Here is a 12,002-nt window from a genome sequence, read left to right as displayed (position 1 = left end):
TTCTTGTTTCTTTCATCGCTTTTTCCAGAGGGAAACTAATTAAATTCTTGCTCATCTGATTTATAAACAGCAGTATTATCTCTCCTAATTGAAAAAATTTGTGGCAATTTTGTGTTTCACTTGTTTTCTAAATTGATTCTTACACTGAAAATGGGTAGATCAATATTCTAACTCCATGGTTATAATCACATCCTTAAATCAATATTTACAAAGCTCTTAGCCATGAATAAAGTGGTTTAGATTCAGGTCTGTTTAGGTTGAGTGTAAAATATTGCTCCAACATTCAGATCAGTGTTTTGGGAACACCAAAGTAATGTAAGATCTTGCCTATACTTAACACTCAAGGTGAATTTTGTTTTACGAAATTACTCTAGATTTGAATATTATATTCTGAATAACAGTGTGGTCCAGAGCTAACAATGAAATAATTATAGGAATTTTTGGACAGTAAAAAGTTAGGGGTTTGGTGAATTTCAAACATACTGGAATTTACCTTTTTTCTCTGCTAGTTTACAAGTAATTTTTTTAAACTAGTTTGCAACTAATTGCAAATCATTTTTTAGTAATATGAGGACCACAGACAGCAAATATACATAATAATTTCCACAAGAATGTTCCAATAAATTTTAATTAAGGCCAGTATTTGTATCAAAGTATGGAGGTAGTATACTACTATGTGATTTTTTTTTTGGTTGGCTTTATTAGTTGATATGGTGGCTGTAATATCTGCTAATTAAAAATAACATTATTACAAAGTAATATCTTATGCTTGATATTTAGTATTGTCTTTTATTCTGCAGGAGTTCATACTGCTTTATATAGTATATTCACATATAATAATTTCATTCTCCACTTAAAAGCATTACCAAAGATAGAGTTGGTATGGGAAAAAAAAACACCCCTGAAACAGAATGCAAAGCATTTGAGGATAGCCAGGAAAAAAGTTTCTGCTCACATAAGACAAGCCCTGTTCCTTATTTAGAAAAAAAAATAATTGAATGGTAATTTTGTAGGTGAAAACCCAGTATTTCGGACTTAAGCCTTAGTCCTTGGAGGAACATGTCCAACCTGAATTCCCCTATTCTGCTGTAAGCACTAGGTCATTTTTTCACCATCAAGGTGAAAAGCTGATGGTGAGCTCTTTGTAAATTACAGATAAAGGACAATATGTGTTGGTACAGGCTTCTGATATGCAATCACATATTTTTGTTGGGTATTGATTCACTTGGGTCAAAAAAAACCTAAGAAAGAATGCCTAGGAGGGTGCCTCTTCCCTTGGGTGTGCTTAGCATGCAGTGAGTGTTCCCAGACAGTGGCAAAGTGTGATCCCTGCTCGGCTGATGGGATGCTGGGAGAGGACAGGAGCTGTGCCTGAATTTCCCTGTGCTGGGCCGGAGGTGAGTTCACCCATGTGATTGAAGCAAGCTGCTCTCTTTGAACTTCATTTTGTGAGGTGAAATACCAACAAATTAAGACTAAAAACATCTGCAGATGACTGCATTTTTTGATGGATTTGGACTGCAGGCCGTAATTCAGTACTGTCAACACAGGGAGCTGAACCTCAACCACATGATCCTCCCCAGGAAGCCAAGGCTCTTGGCAGCTTCTTGTTTCTCTATGATCAATCACCACAGCAGGCTTCAACTAGCCCGTGCCTCTGACACCAGCTGTTGCAAAGCATTGTTATGGAAATGCACTGGTCATCCCACTGCAGTGTGGTTGGTGGTGATTGTTATCTTTTTAAGGGCATTATTTTTTAATTTACTTTTGATACGTTGCAGCAAGCTCACAAGTTATTTATTACTATGTCAGTAATAATAGAGTAAGTGCCATATGCTACAGCTGCTAATCATACTGAAAACCTCTGCTTTTCACAGCCCAAAATAAGTAGGCCAATTCAGATACTTAAAAACAACATGAGAATCCAGGTATTTGCTTTTTATGAAAAACTTTTAACATTGTGTGAAATCAGAGTGTGGCTTCCCATTTGAAAATGGCTAAAATTTCTCTGTGGAATAAATCATTTTGTGTAGTAAAGTACTTAGCTGTTACTTAAATAATCTGATGTGTAATCTGAAGTTATCAATAAGCAGGAATTAATATGTTTTTAAGCCATTTTCATAAAAGTACTATGAAATATCACTGTTAAAATATCAAATTTGATCCAGTTTTGAATCAGGATTAAAAATTAATGATGTAAATTAATGTAAATGAATCACTTAAATGTGATGTCAGCTCACTTTCAACACTGGTACTTTGTGATACAGGGACATATTTAGATATTAGTGTTGTGGTGAGCACATTATCATTTTCTAGGTTTAAAGAACATAATTCATGTCATCTTAAGTGATCATTTAGCGTTTTTATCAGTTACAGGAAGCTTTTACTTTCCCTACTAGCTGTAGGATTTCTACCAGCCTCCAGGTAGAGCACAACCCATTAACAGCTATTGTTTGATCCATTAAGGTTCTTTGCTTCTCTGTTTTCCCTCCATTCAGACACAGGAATATTGTGGCAGACAGTGTCAGAGACCTCCCTAAAATTGAGGTAAATAACATCTACTGCTCTCCTCTCATCCATAAATCCAAACATTGTATCAAGGAATGCTATCAGGATGGTCAGACATGATTTCTCCTATATAAATCCATTAATTTTCTGATCCCAGATACCCTTTTCTCCTTCATGAGCCCGGCAATATGCTCCAAGATGACTTTGCTCCATGATTTTTCCAAGGACCAAAGTAATTATGACTTGCCTGTATTTCCCTCTGTTATTCTTTTGGCCTCTCTTGACAACGTTTAATTTCCCTTGTCACCAGGGATTTCCCCCAGATTCCATGACTTGTAAAAGACAATACAGAGTGATGTTAGAAGGACATTGGCCAGTTCTCTTCAACATTCTTGAATTCAACTCTTCATGTTCTGTAGATTGTTATGGTCTGAGTTGTCTCAAATAATCCCTGATTCAATCTTCATCTCCCAAAGGAAATTTTTCTTACTGAGGTCTTGCACTGACACTAGGGACTGGGAGGCTGACTGAGGCCAAGGCAGCACTGGATACCTCAGCCTTTGCTGGGTGTGCTGTCCCTAAATCCCACACTCCATCCAGGAGCAGGCTCACTATCCTCCTTCCAGCCTTTTGTTGCCAGTGTGCTTGTAAAAGCTTTTCTTATTGCCTGTAGCATCCCTTAAATTAGTAGAATTTTCTGAACATCCGGACTTCTCCATGTGATGTTTCTAAATTTCTCTTTTATGGTATGTCCTCGCTTAAATCTCCTCTTTGTGGTTTTTCTTACTACAGAGCTCTGTGATGAATTCTCTGATTAATCAAACTGGTCTGGTACACTTCCTTCTTTGGAAATTCTACAAATTAATCTGTTCCTGCTGGTGGAAGCTGTAGCACATATAAACAATCCCTGCTCCCCAAAAACATGGGTTAGAGACTTAGAAGTTTCTTAAAGGCTATTTAGAGAATAATCTCCTTGTTATGTTAATTTTTTTAATACTTGGTGAGAGAGGGCTAACTTATTCTATTACTTAATATATTGTTTAGTCCTTAGGTGGTGATTAGAGAAGATAATTTACCTGACATGATTGTTACAATTTATGGCACCCTGATAGATTCTATTACTACAAAAGGATTCCAAAATAACAGATGCTTCTTGTCATCTTAATCATCTGTTTCTTCAATTATCTTTATTAAAGAAATGTAAAATTGTATTATGAAACGGGAAAAGAAGCCTGAAGGGTAAAGATAAGTAGTTTTTACTATTCCTAAAGGTGTCTTTGGTGATGTTTCTCCTTCATATTTATGTGTTTATGGAGCAAAGTATATTAGCTTGAGATTAAAGCTAAGTGTGTTCAATTTCATCTTCACCATATTATTTCTTGCTTTATGTAGTAATCAAAAGGCATATAATGAAAATTTTATTTTCAAGGGTAATGGCAAGACAAACTTTTTAATATAAAATTTTAATACAAAATTATTTGAATTTATTATTGCTTTTGTTATGAAACTACAAAGTAGTAGCCGTGTATCCCCACCTACTTTCCTGTGGGATAGCTTGATGTATGCAGTGCATCCAAGAGAAAGATTGGGGAGTATGGAGTGGTGATGGTGAATATTGGAAAATACCATTCTTTAGCATCATTGGAAGCAGTATGGCTGGCTCTTCAAGGCTTAACCACGCGTCCTGACTCTTTTCTTCACCTCTGCTCTCTGTAGCAAAAACAGTCTTGTCCTTGGATAAGCAAACATTATTTTTTGCTTACGTGTTTCAAAACCTTTCAGCTGTCTCAGAGCCACAAATTATTTTGAGAGAGTGAGACAAAGAGGACAAAAGTTCAATTGTGGACTCATTTCTGGTGAGCCTGTAGAATCAGAAGGAGACTGCCAGTGGGAAGTGCCAGTACTTTTATGGTCTAGGATCATCCATTTGTAGCTTAGTATTACTGAGTTTTGCTGTATGATTTGCATTCATTCCTTGAATCCAGAAATGCATGTTAACAGCTGGCTGCATTATTTCACTGGAGAATGTCTTAAATTTTTTATTTTATGATAAAGTATCAGCAGCAAAGTTCAAATAAATTTACTGCAGAGACAAATGAATAAATAAAATGCTTCACATCTGACAGCCTGAAACAGGAGGCATTTCTGACTACATGGTTTGTAGTTAACTAAATGGTCAAATACATTTCCACCTAATCTGGTGTGTGCTGTGCCAAGCGTGTCTGCTTACTGATTTTGTGAAGCCCACTTGGTACTGCAGCTCTGGACAAACTGCAGCGTGAGGACATTCCTTGGCCTCTCACAGCCTGGTTTTCTTGGTTTGCTGCCATCTAAGGGGGGTGCTTAGTAAAAATACATTAATTTTGAAGATCTGATGGGGACAGGCAGAACAGGATGAAGAGGCCAAGCTACCATTGACTTCCACTTGGACATTTGGCTCAGAGAGAGAAGTCAGTCTGGATGGTCCCAAGGAGGAGAATAGAGGGAAGAATTGCATTGTAGCTGTGTCACTGCTGCTTCATCCCTGTCCCTGTGAAGCCACACCTGTTCATACAGCCTCCTCCTGCACTAGATTATTGTGACACTGGATTTTGCTTAAAATGGGTGCAGGTTGTGGAAGCTGTAATCTGAAATAATTGCACTGCCTGAATTTTGGGGTTATCTAGAACACAGACAGCTTAAGGGGAGTGATTTTATTAGTGGAGCAAGGAGGGAATGCTGCCTTGAAACAGGTGTCTCATAGCAGTGGTATGTGCCAGTCCTTTGCCCTGGCTGGAGGTATTTTAAGTAGCCTGGTAAGAAGAGTGGACTCAATACTGCTGTTAAATTGCTCTTTGGTCTGGTGTCATTCTTCATGTGTCTTTCTGCTTAAGGAATAAAAATAATAAAAACCCTTCTAATAACAGTTTTGACGTCTTGGATGCAAATGCTGTAAAACCTGAATTTATTTACATGTTTGAGAAAGGTGGGGGGCTCTGGGGAAGGAATGGATCTGCCCATTCCCTGCTGTGTGTCAGGGCAGTGACCTGTATCACCTCTGCTTGTGAAAGATTAGGATATTGAAACCATCTTCTCCTGTGTGAGTCTGGTCTTTCCTTCTAGCACAGGACAAAGCAACAAAAAATGTGGTGGTGTAGTGTGAGGGCAAGTGATGTGAAGTACTTTATGTTTCCCTCATACTGTGTGTTGCAGGAAGATAATGATGAAGGAGTTTTTCATTCCAAAGGGAACAAAGCCAAACTAGATGATGTGTGTGGTTGTCCTGTGTGCAAGCTGTCCCTCCTTCTCTCCAATGTGCAAGTAGAATTTGTCACCTCATATATAACTGCAACATGTCTTCTGCTTTGTTCCTTTTCACATTTAGTTTTGGTTTGAGATTGAGCAAATTTAAAAGTCTGCCTTTTAGAAAATTGGATTAAAAAAATTACTTTTTGTGAAGACAATCTAAATATATTTTTAAAAAATTACCTTCTATATGTATCTTAGAGTCTTAATGTCTCAACAGCTGAGACAAACACCACCTAAACCCCTATGTTAATTATCATTTTTAGCAAAAAATAAAGTAAAATTATGTCAGAATCTTTAACTAAAATCCTTCTTTTAAACTGCAGGTATCAACATGTAAATTATTCACAAATGTTCTTAAGTTATTATTTGCGTTGGTTTATCTGCAGATAGATAACAGTTTTTACTTGGTCTCATATTCCTTTGTACATATGTATCAAAACAGTTTGGTGTCCACTGTGAAAGGCATTCTTTTTTATTAAATTTACACGAGCAACTTCTCATGGAAACATTAGATTTTGTTAGACCTTGACATTTATTTTTAAAAGGTGAATAGTTTTAATTGTGATGTAGGATTGGGGAGGTGATGTTATCTTGACTTGCCAGTTGTCCAGCCTGCACGTGTTTGCTCCTTGCAGCCAAACTGGCTGAGCCTTCTGGGGCAGTCCATATCAGAGAAATGTTCTTCCATTCTCACAAAAGATAAAGGAAAAAAACCTTGGGCAATGTGGAGGGAAGTGTTGCAGAAAAGGAGGAGGGAGTTGGAAGGAAATATGCAGGTGCTGCATTAAGGAAGGGGATCCAGCAAACACTGCAGTAGGGGGAGGGAAGAAAGGATGGCAGACTGAGTGGGTGAGCACTACTGCAGTAAAGAAAGATGGACAGAGGGGGCAGCCTGGGATATTGGATAGGAAAGAGCATTCAGGCTGAAATTGTGAATTGCTGTTTTACCTACAGGCAGAATTCTTGGCAATTTTAACTCCTGGAAGGGATCCATTCCTTACCATATCATAGACATCTGTATGCTAAGAATACAATTTTGTTTTGTGTTTTTGGAAGGTCATATGGATGTCAGACACCCGTCAGTGTTGTGGTCTGCTCTCTGGTCCTGGAAAAGTGGTACAAATAGAAAGTTTGGTGTATGCTGGCTTCCTGCAGGACAGGGGCTTCCCCAGCACTGTCACTTCCCTTTGAAGAGAACTGGTTGTATATCACTTGAGACAATTACTTTACTTTTCAATTGTATGAACTTACCACTCCCTAGTAATATCCAACATTTTTTGTACTTAAGAAGCCCCCAGTCTTTTTGACTATGCCTATTTATAAAACCTGTTGTTAGGACAAGTTTTTTTGTGCCATACTACTGATCTGGTAGTGTATGTACTACTTATTTTTTTCAGATGCAACATTTGAATACCACTAACCTGGTTTTCTTTGTCAGAATTATGTTTGAGTACCTAGATAAAATCTAAAATCTGGTGTTATCAGAAAAATAATTTCTTTTAATGATTTTAGTGAAGAAGTATTAAATAGCTTTATTATTGAGGAAAAGAAAAATATAGTAGAAATTATTATTATTAGCATTTTAAATTTCAAAATTGGTTTCTGAGGTCCTAAAGATGCTTATAAATTAATTAAGTACTACTAGAAGTATGGGAATAAAGGCTTTTTAAGTAAGTTCTGTGATTAAAGTGTCCTGATGAAGTCATAATATGCTTTGCTTTTGAACTATCTATGTATAGGACCAAAGTTATATTCAATCTTTACTTACATCCATGGATCCTGATTACAGCTGTGCCCGTCCTGCTCAAGGATTTAGCATGGAATATGCATTACTTTCTGATATAAGTAAGGTAGCTCAATATTTGATTATTGGAGGAAGTATTGGAATATGGTAATCACCTATTTGACTTCATCAGGAGGTATAATGCATTTAGGTTGGGTGGAAATGGCAAAACTTCGTTCCTCCCCAGCAATCTCACTGGAATTGCCTCCCAAGAAGCAAGTCTGGCAACTAATACGCTGATTCTATAACAAAAAGTTGTAAAAGAAGCAGCACTACAAAATAAAGATAATAAAATTAAGAGTATCATCCCTCTGGGGTGTTATGTCCCTTAAGAAAATCTAAACATTGCAGTATAGCATTCCTCTCCTTAAAAAGTCTCAGCTGACCCAAATGTGGAGCTACATAGCTGAGAGAGGCTGGAGAAACCATGAGTTGTAGGTTTTGAGATTAGACTGCAGAGTTTAAGGTAGAATCAATATGATTATACCTTTTGTTATCTCTGCAGAATGTTTTGTTCATATGGCCCCCACTCTTTTATTCAAGCCTAAAGACAATTTAACTGTTGACCAAAAAAAAAAGTGTCTTATTACTAATACAGAACTTACTTCTTCAGCTGAACTTCCAAACCAGAAGGTTTCATAACTGCTGATGAAGGATCAGAATTTCTTCTTTACATTGTATTTTTGAAACCTACAAATGGCTGGGAAAATTAGGCTTCCTACCTGTGGGAATGCCCCTTATTTGCTTCTGGAAAAAGGAGCCCTTTCTTAACTCTTGAATACATTCTTTGGTAGGTAATAAACATGCATTGTATTTCTCTTGGCTTGTTAGGGAATAAATAAGACACTAATTAAAACCTTGAAAGACTTTTCCAAACTTCCTCCCACAGCAATATCCAGATTAATACAAATTTGTATGAGTCAGACAAACGTTTGATGAGATTCAAATCAACACACTGCATTTTGTTTTTCTGTAACTTGAAGCAATTACAAACTAGAGTTGGATTTTTTTCCAATTAAAAAATATGAAACATAGTCTCATTATTTTAATAAGTGTTGGAATCAAAACTATAAACCATAAATTAATGAGTGCCTTCTAAACTCTGGACACATGTGGAACTGAAAGAGGTCTATTACAGAAGTTGAAAATCTATATTTAATGAATACACCCACTACATCTATTGAATTGGCAAGATAATAAGTGTGCAGCCCTCTCTTTTACTTTGGAACAGCACATTCAACATAGTCATTAGCTGGGAGTTTTACCAGACACTGCAATACACTTCAGCTGCACTTTTCAGTTACTTTTGGACTCTGTATGGCTGTGTAAGTATCACACATAGCAATCTTGTGTGCTCATCTTGTATTGTTTGTACGTTTATGGTGCCTACTTTTGTGGCTTGAACATTTATGGCTGCAAAAGTTACAGTGGTGGGTATTTAGTGACTTTTATTAACTTTGGCATAATTCCTTTTGCCTTTCATTCAGCTTTGGCCTGGATAATGCATAAGCATGTGACATTTCCAGTCTTCAAATGTCACATCATGAAATGGAAGAATATGTTTGGCATTGAGTAGGTCCATCCTAACAGTGGGATAAAAAAACCTGTCTTACCTATTTTTGAGTGCCAGGGTGTTTTTAAGGTTTCCACTTCTGTCTCTGTCCAGTTTTTCTTTGACTAAACAGTGCCTCTCATATCTCTGTAGAATCCCAGTGTTAATAAACTACAGTCATCTCAAGCAGGAACAAGTTAATAGATTTTTTTTTCTGGCAGATCTGTGCGTGATATGTTCCTTTCAAATAGGATGAGTTATTAATCCACTCTCCCTCTGCAGTTTTATACATTTTAGTCTTAGCTCCTTTTTATGTGAGAACTCTATAGTTACAAGTTTCATTAAGATGTGTAGCAAAGTTGCTAGGCAGCAGTGGACAGCTCTTGTGTTCGTAAGTGAATTTTGAGTGTATTTTCCAGTGCAGTTTTCCCAAAGTTGTCCTCAATGGAGAACATCAACAGGAACATCATTTGAGTATGCTGCCTTTCATAATCACAATGTGTCAGAATTGATGCAGCTGGTGCCATTCAGCCCACAGCAAAGACACTCTACAAATAGAAAGCACAACTTCATGGTTATGCATTATAAAGCTAATACACACCTTTTGGTTTTCATCCTCATGTATTTTGCGGAGATCTCCTTCCTGCTTCTTCCATTTGTTCATTACCATAAACACTGAATAACATATGGTCAGTGAAATTGCTCTAAAACCAAACATGCTTTTATTTTGGCTTCAGAGTGAAGAAGGGAGTTAGAGAAAAACCAAAACATATTACATGGTATTTTTATGTGTATTAATGCATGGTATTAATGCTGGTGGCATTTGCACCTTTTTTCTGCTTCCCCTTTCTTTATGATTGCTTCTTTGTCTCAATGAGATGTGGTGGAAGGGTGCAAACAGTCTGATGCTCTTTACACTAATGTCTGATAGTTAAAAGGCAGTATATTCGTGGAAGGGAAAAAAGACATTTCTGCCACATACAGGGCTCATATAGAGGCTTTTGAAAGCTGTTTTCTAGTCCAGGACTGAAAAGATGACACAACTGATATATCTGAGTTAATGCTAGGGGACCTTGCCAGCCAAAGCAGTTAAAACCAGAAGTGTTTCTGGTCCAACATGACGGATTCTGTTTCTGTAACTGTTGTAGTTTCAGGAGGTGACACTGGCCAAGCTTAAAAGGATTACTGGGCCTTGTGTTCAAACTCCTCTTGGCAGGGCCAAGTTTTCATTTAGTTAACTGGGCAACTATTACAGCGACATTTTACAGACTGAAAGCAGTTGTACAAACCAAGATTGTTCAAGTGTGTAGGTAAAAGTCACTTAAATGACTGTGTGACTGCCAAGCCACACAGGTTTGTTCATTTTGAATAATTTTATGTGATTTTTAGATTATTAATTATGCAAATTAATAGACAGTAATATATTTTTGCCCCGTCTCCTGAGCAGCATGCAGCAGCCCCTTCTACTCTTCCTCAGCTTTTTTTCCTTCATCCTAAAAATCTATCGACAACCAAAAACTAAAACATTTCCTTGCAATTCCATATCCTTCATTTCTCTGTGATTTGCAGGCCAAATCTCTTTACCCTGTAAGTACAAGAATACTTTAACTTGATGCTCTGCCAGCTCATGCAGAAATTCAGAATTGAAGCTGGGTCTCTCAGATGAGCATGAAGATGTGGGTTAATGACAAATATGTGCATTAATCTATAGTTCTCACACACTCTATATAGTGCTGTATAGGAGCTGGAAAAATACAGAATGATGGAACTTTGTAAAAAGCCTGACCCACTCGATGATGTGTTTGTTGCAGTTTTGTTTCTCATGAGGACATTGAATCTGAAGCCACCATTTCTCCTGTTGTGCTTTAGGTGCTGTAGCAGTTCTGATCCCTCGCCTAGACCTGGTGATTTCTTTCGTCGGAGCTGTCAGCAGCAGCACTCTGGGACTGATTCTGCCACCTCTGATTGAAATCCTCACTTTCTACAAGGAAAACCTAAGTTTATTGACAATATTTAAAGATGTTTTTATAGCTGTGGTTGGATTTGTTGGATTTTTAACAGGGACATACGTGACGGTTGAAGAAATCATTTATCCAGCATCCACAGTTCTTGCTAATGCAACAGGGAGCTTTCCTGCAGATGTAAATGCTACAGACTTGGTGGTTGGGTTAAAGTAATTAACCAGGCACTGTGAACTATTTCATTCCTTAACAAGAAATTCTTGACTCAGGACCTGCTTTCAACTACTGGTACTGTGTAAAGAGGTACAGTTTGTAAGATGTAGGATATACATGTGGAAATGCATTATTTTTTTAGAAAGTAATTATATATCTCTTCTGGACTTTGAATGAAAAGTTACAAGATTTTGTTTTGTTTATCAAAGCAATATTATTTTCATGCAAAAACATTCAACATCACACATGATAAGCAGTTTATTTTTGTACATTTTGGTAACTGTTACCCTGACCCATTTTTTACACAATTTCTTTATCCTTGATTTCAACTATACAAAAGTATAAAATGCTGTATTTTTTATTGCCTGTGGCTTGAAGTCTTAGACTACATATCTATATTTCTATTGGAACATATAATAATTATTTTTTCATTTTTATTTTCTGCCTTAAGTAGTATCTAACATGCTTTTTACGTATTTTTGCTTCTTTTGTCTTTTTTGGAAAAAAAAATAGTAGGTTCATAAGTTGGTATCTGGGTAGAAATTAGTTTTGTTTAGCAAGCCTGCTGGCTGAGTTCCTATGAACAATCCTGATTTTCAGGGTTCATATTTGACTTTCTGTCTCACACTTCATAGATGACTTTCACTCCAAATGTTGAAGCACTGTTTTTGGTCTTGTTTTCTAAAAACCCTATAGT

The 12,002-nt window shown here is 36.9% G+C and overlaps 1 protein-coding gene across 1 annotated transcript in view; it reads left to right on the top strand.

The window, feature by feature from the left end:
• SLC36A4 (solute carrier family 36 member 4) overlaps positions 1-11,308 on the top strand; it is an 85,271-nt gene extending 73,963 nt beyond the window's left edge. The window contains 1 exon segment of the mRNA XM_058825645.1: positions 11,001-11,308. Coding sequence (XP_058681628.1) covers positions 11,001-11,308 — 308 coding nt within the window.
• Positions 11,309-12,002: the final 694 nt, after the last annotated feature.

This window comes from Ammospiza caudacuta, chromosome 2, assembly GCF_027887145.1.
Source record: "Ammospiza caudacuta isolate bAmmCau1 chromosome 2, bAmmCau1.pri, whole genome shotgun sequence".
NCBI classification, from domain to species: Eukaryota; Metazoa; Chordata; class Aves; order Passeriformes; family Passerellidae; genus Ammospiza; species Ammospiza caudacuta.
Note: the sequence above shows the minus strand (reverse complement) of the source record. Positions and strands in the feature narration are given on the sequence as shown.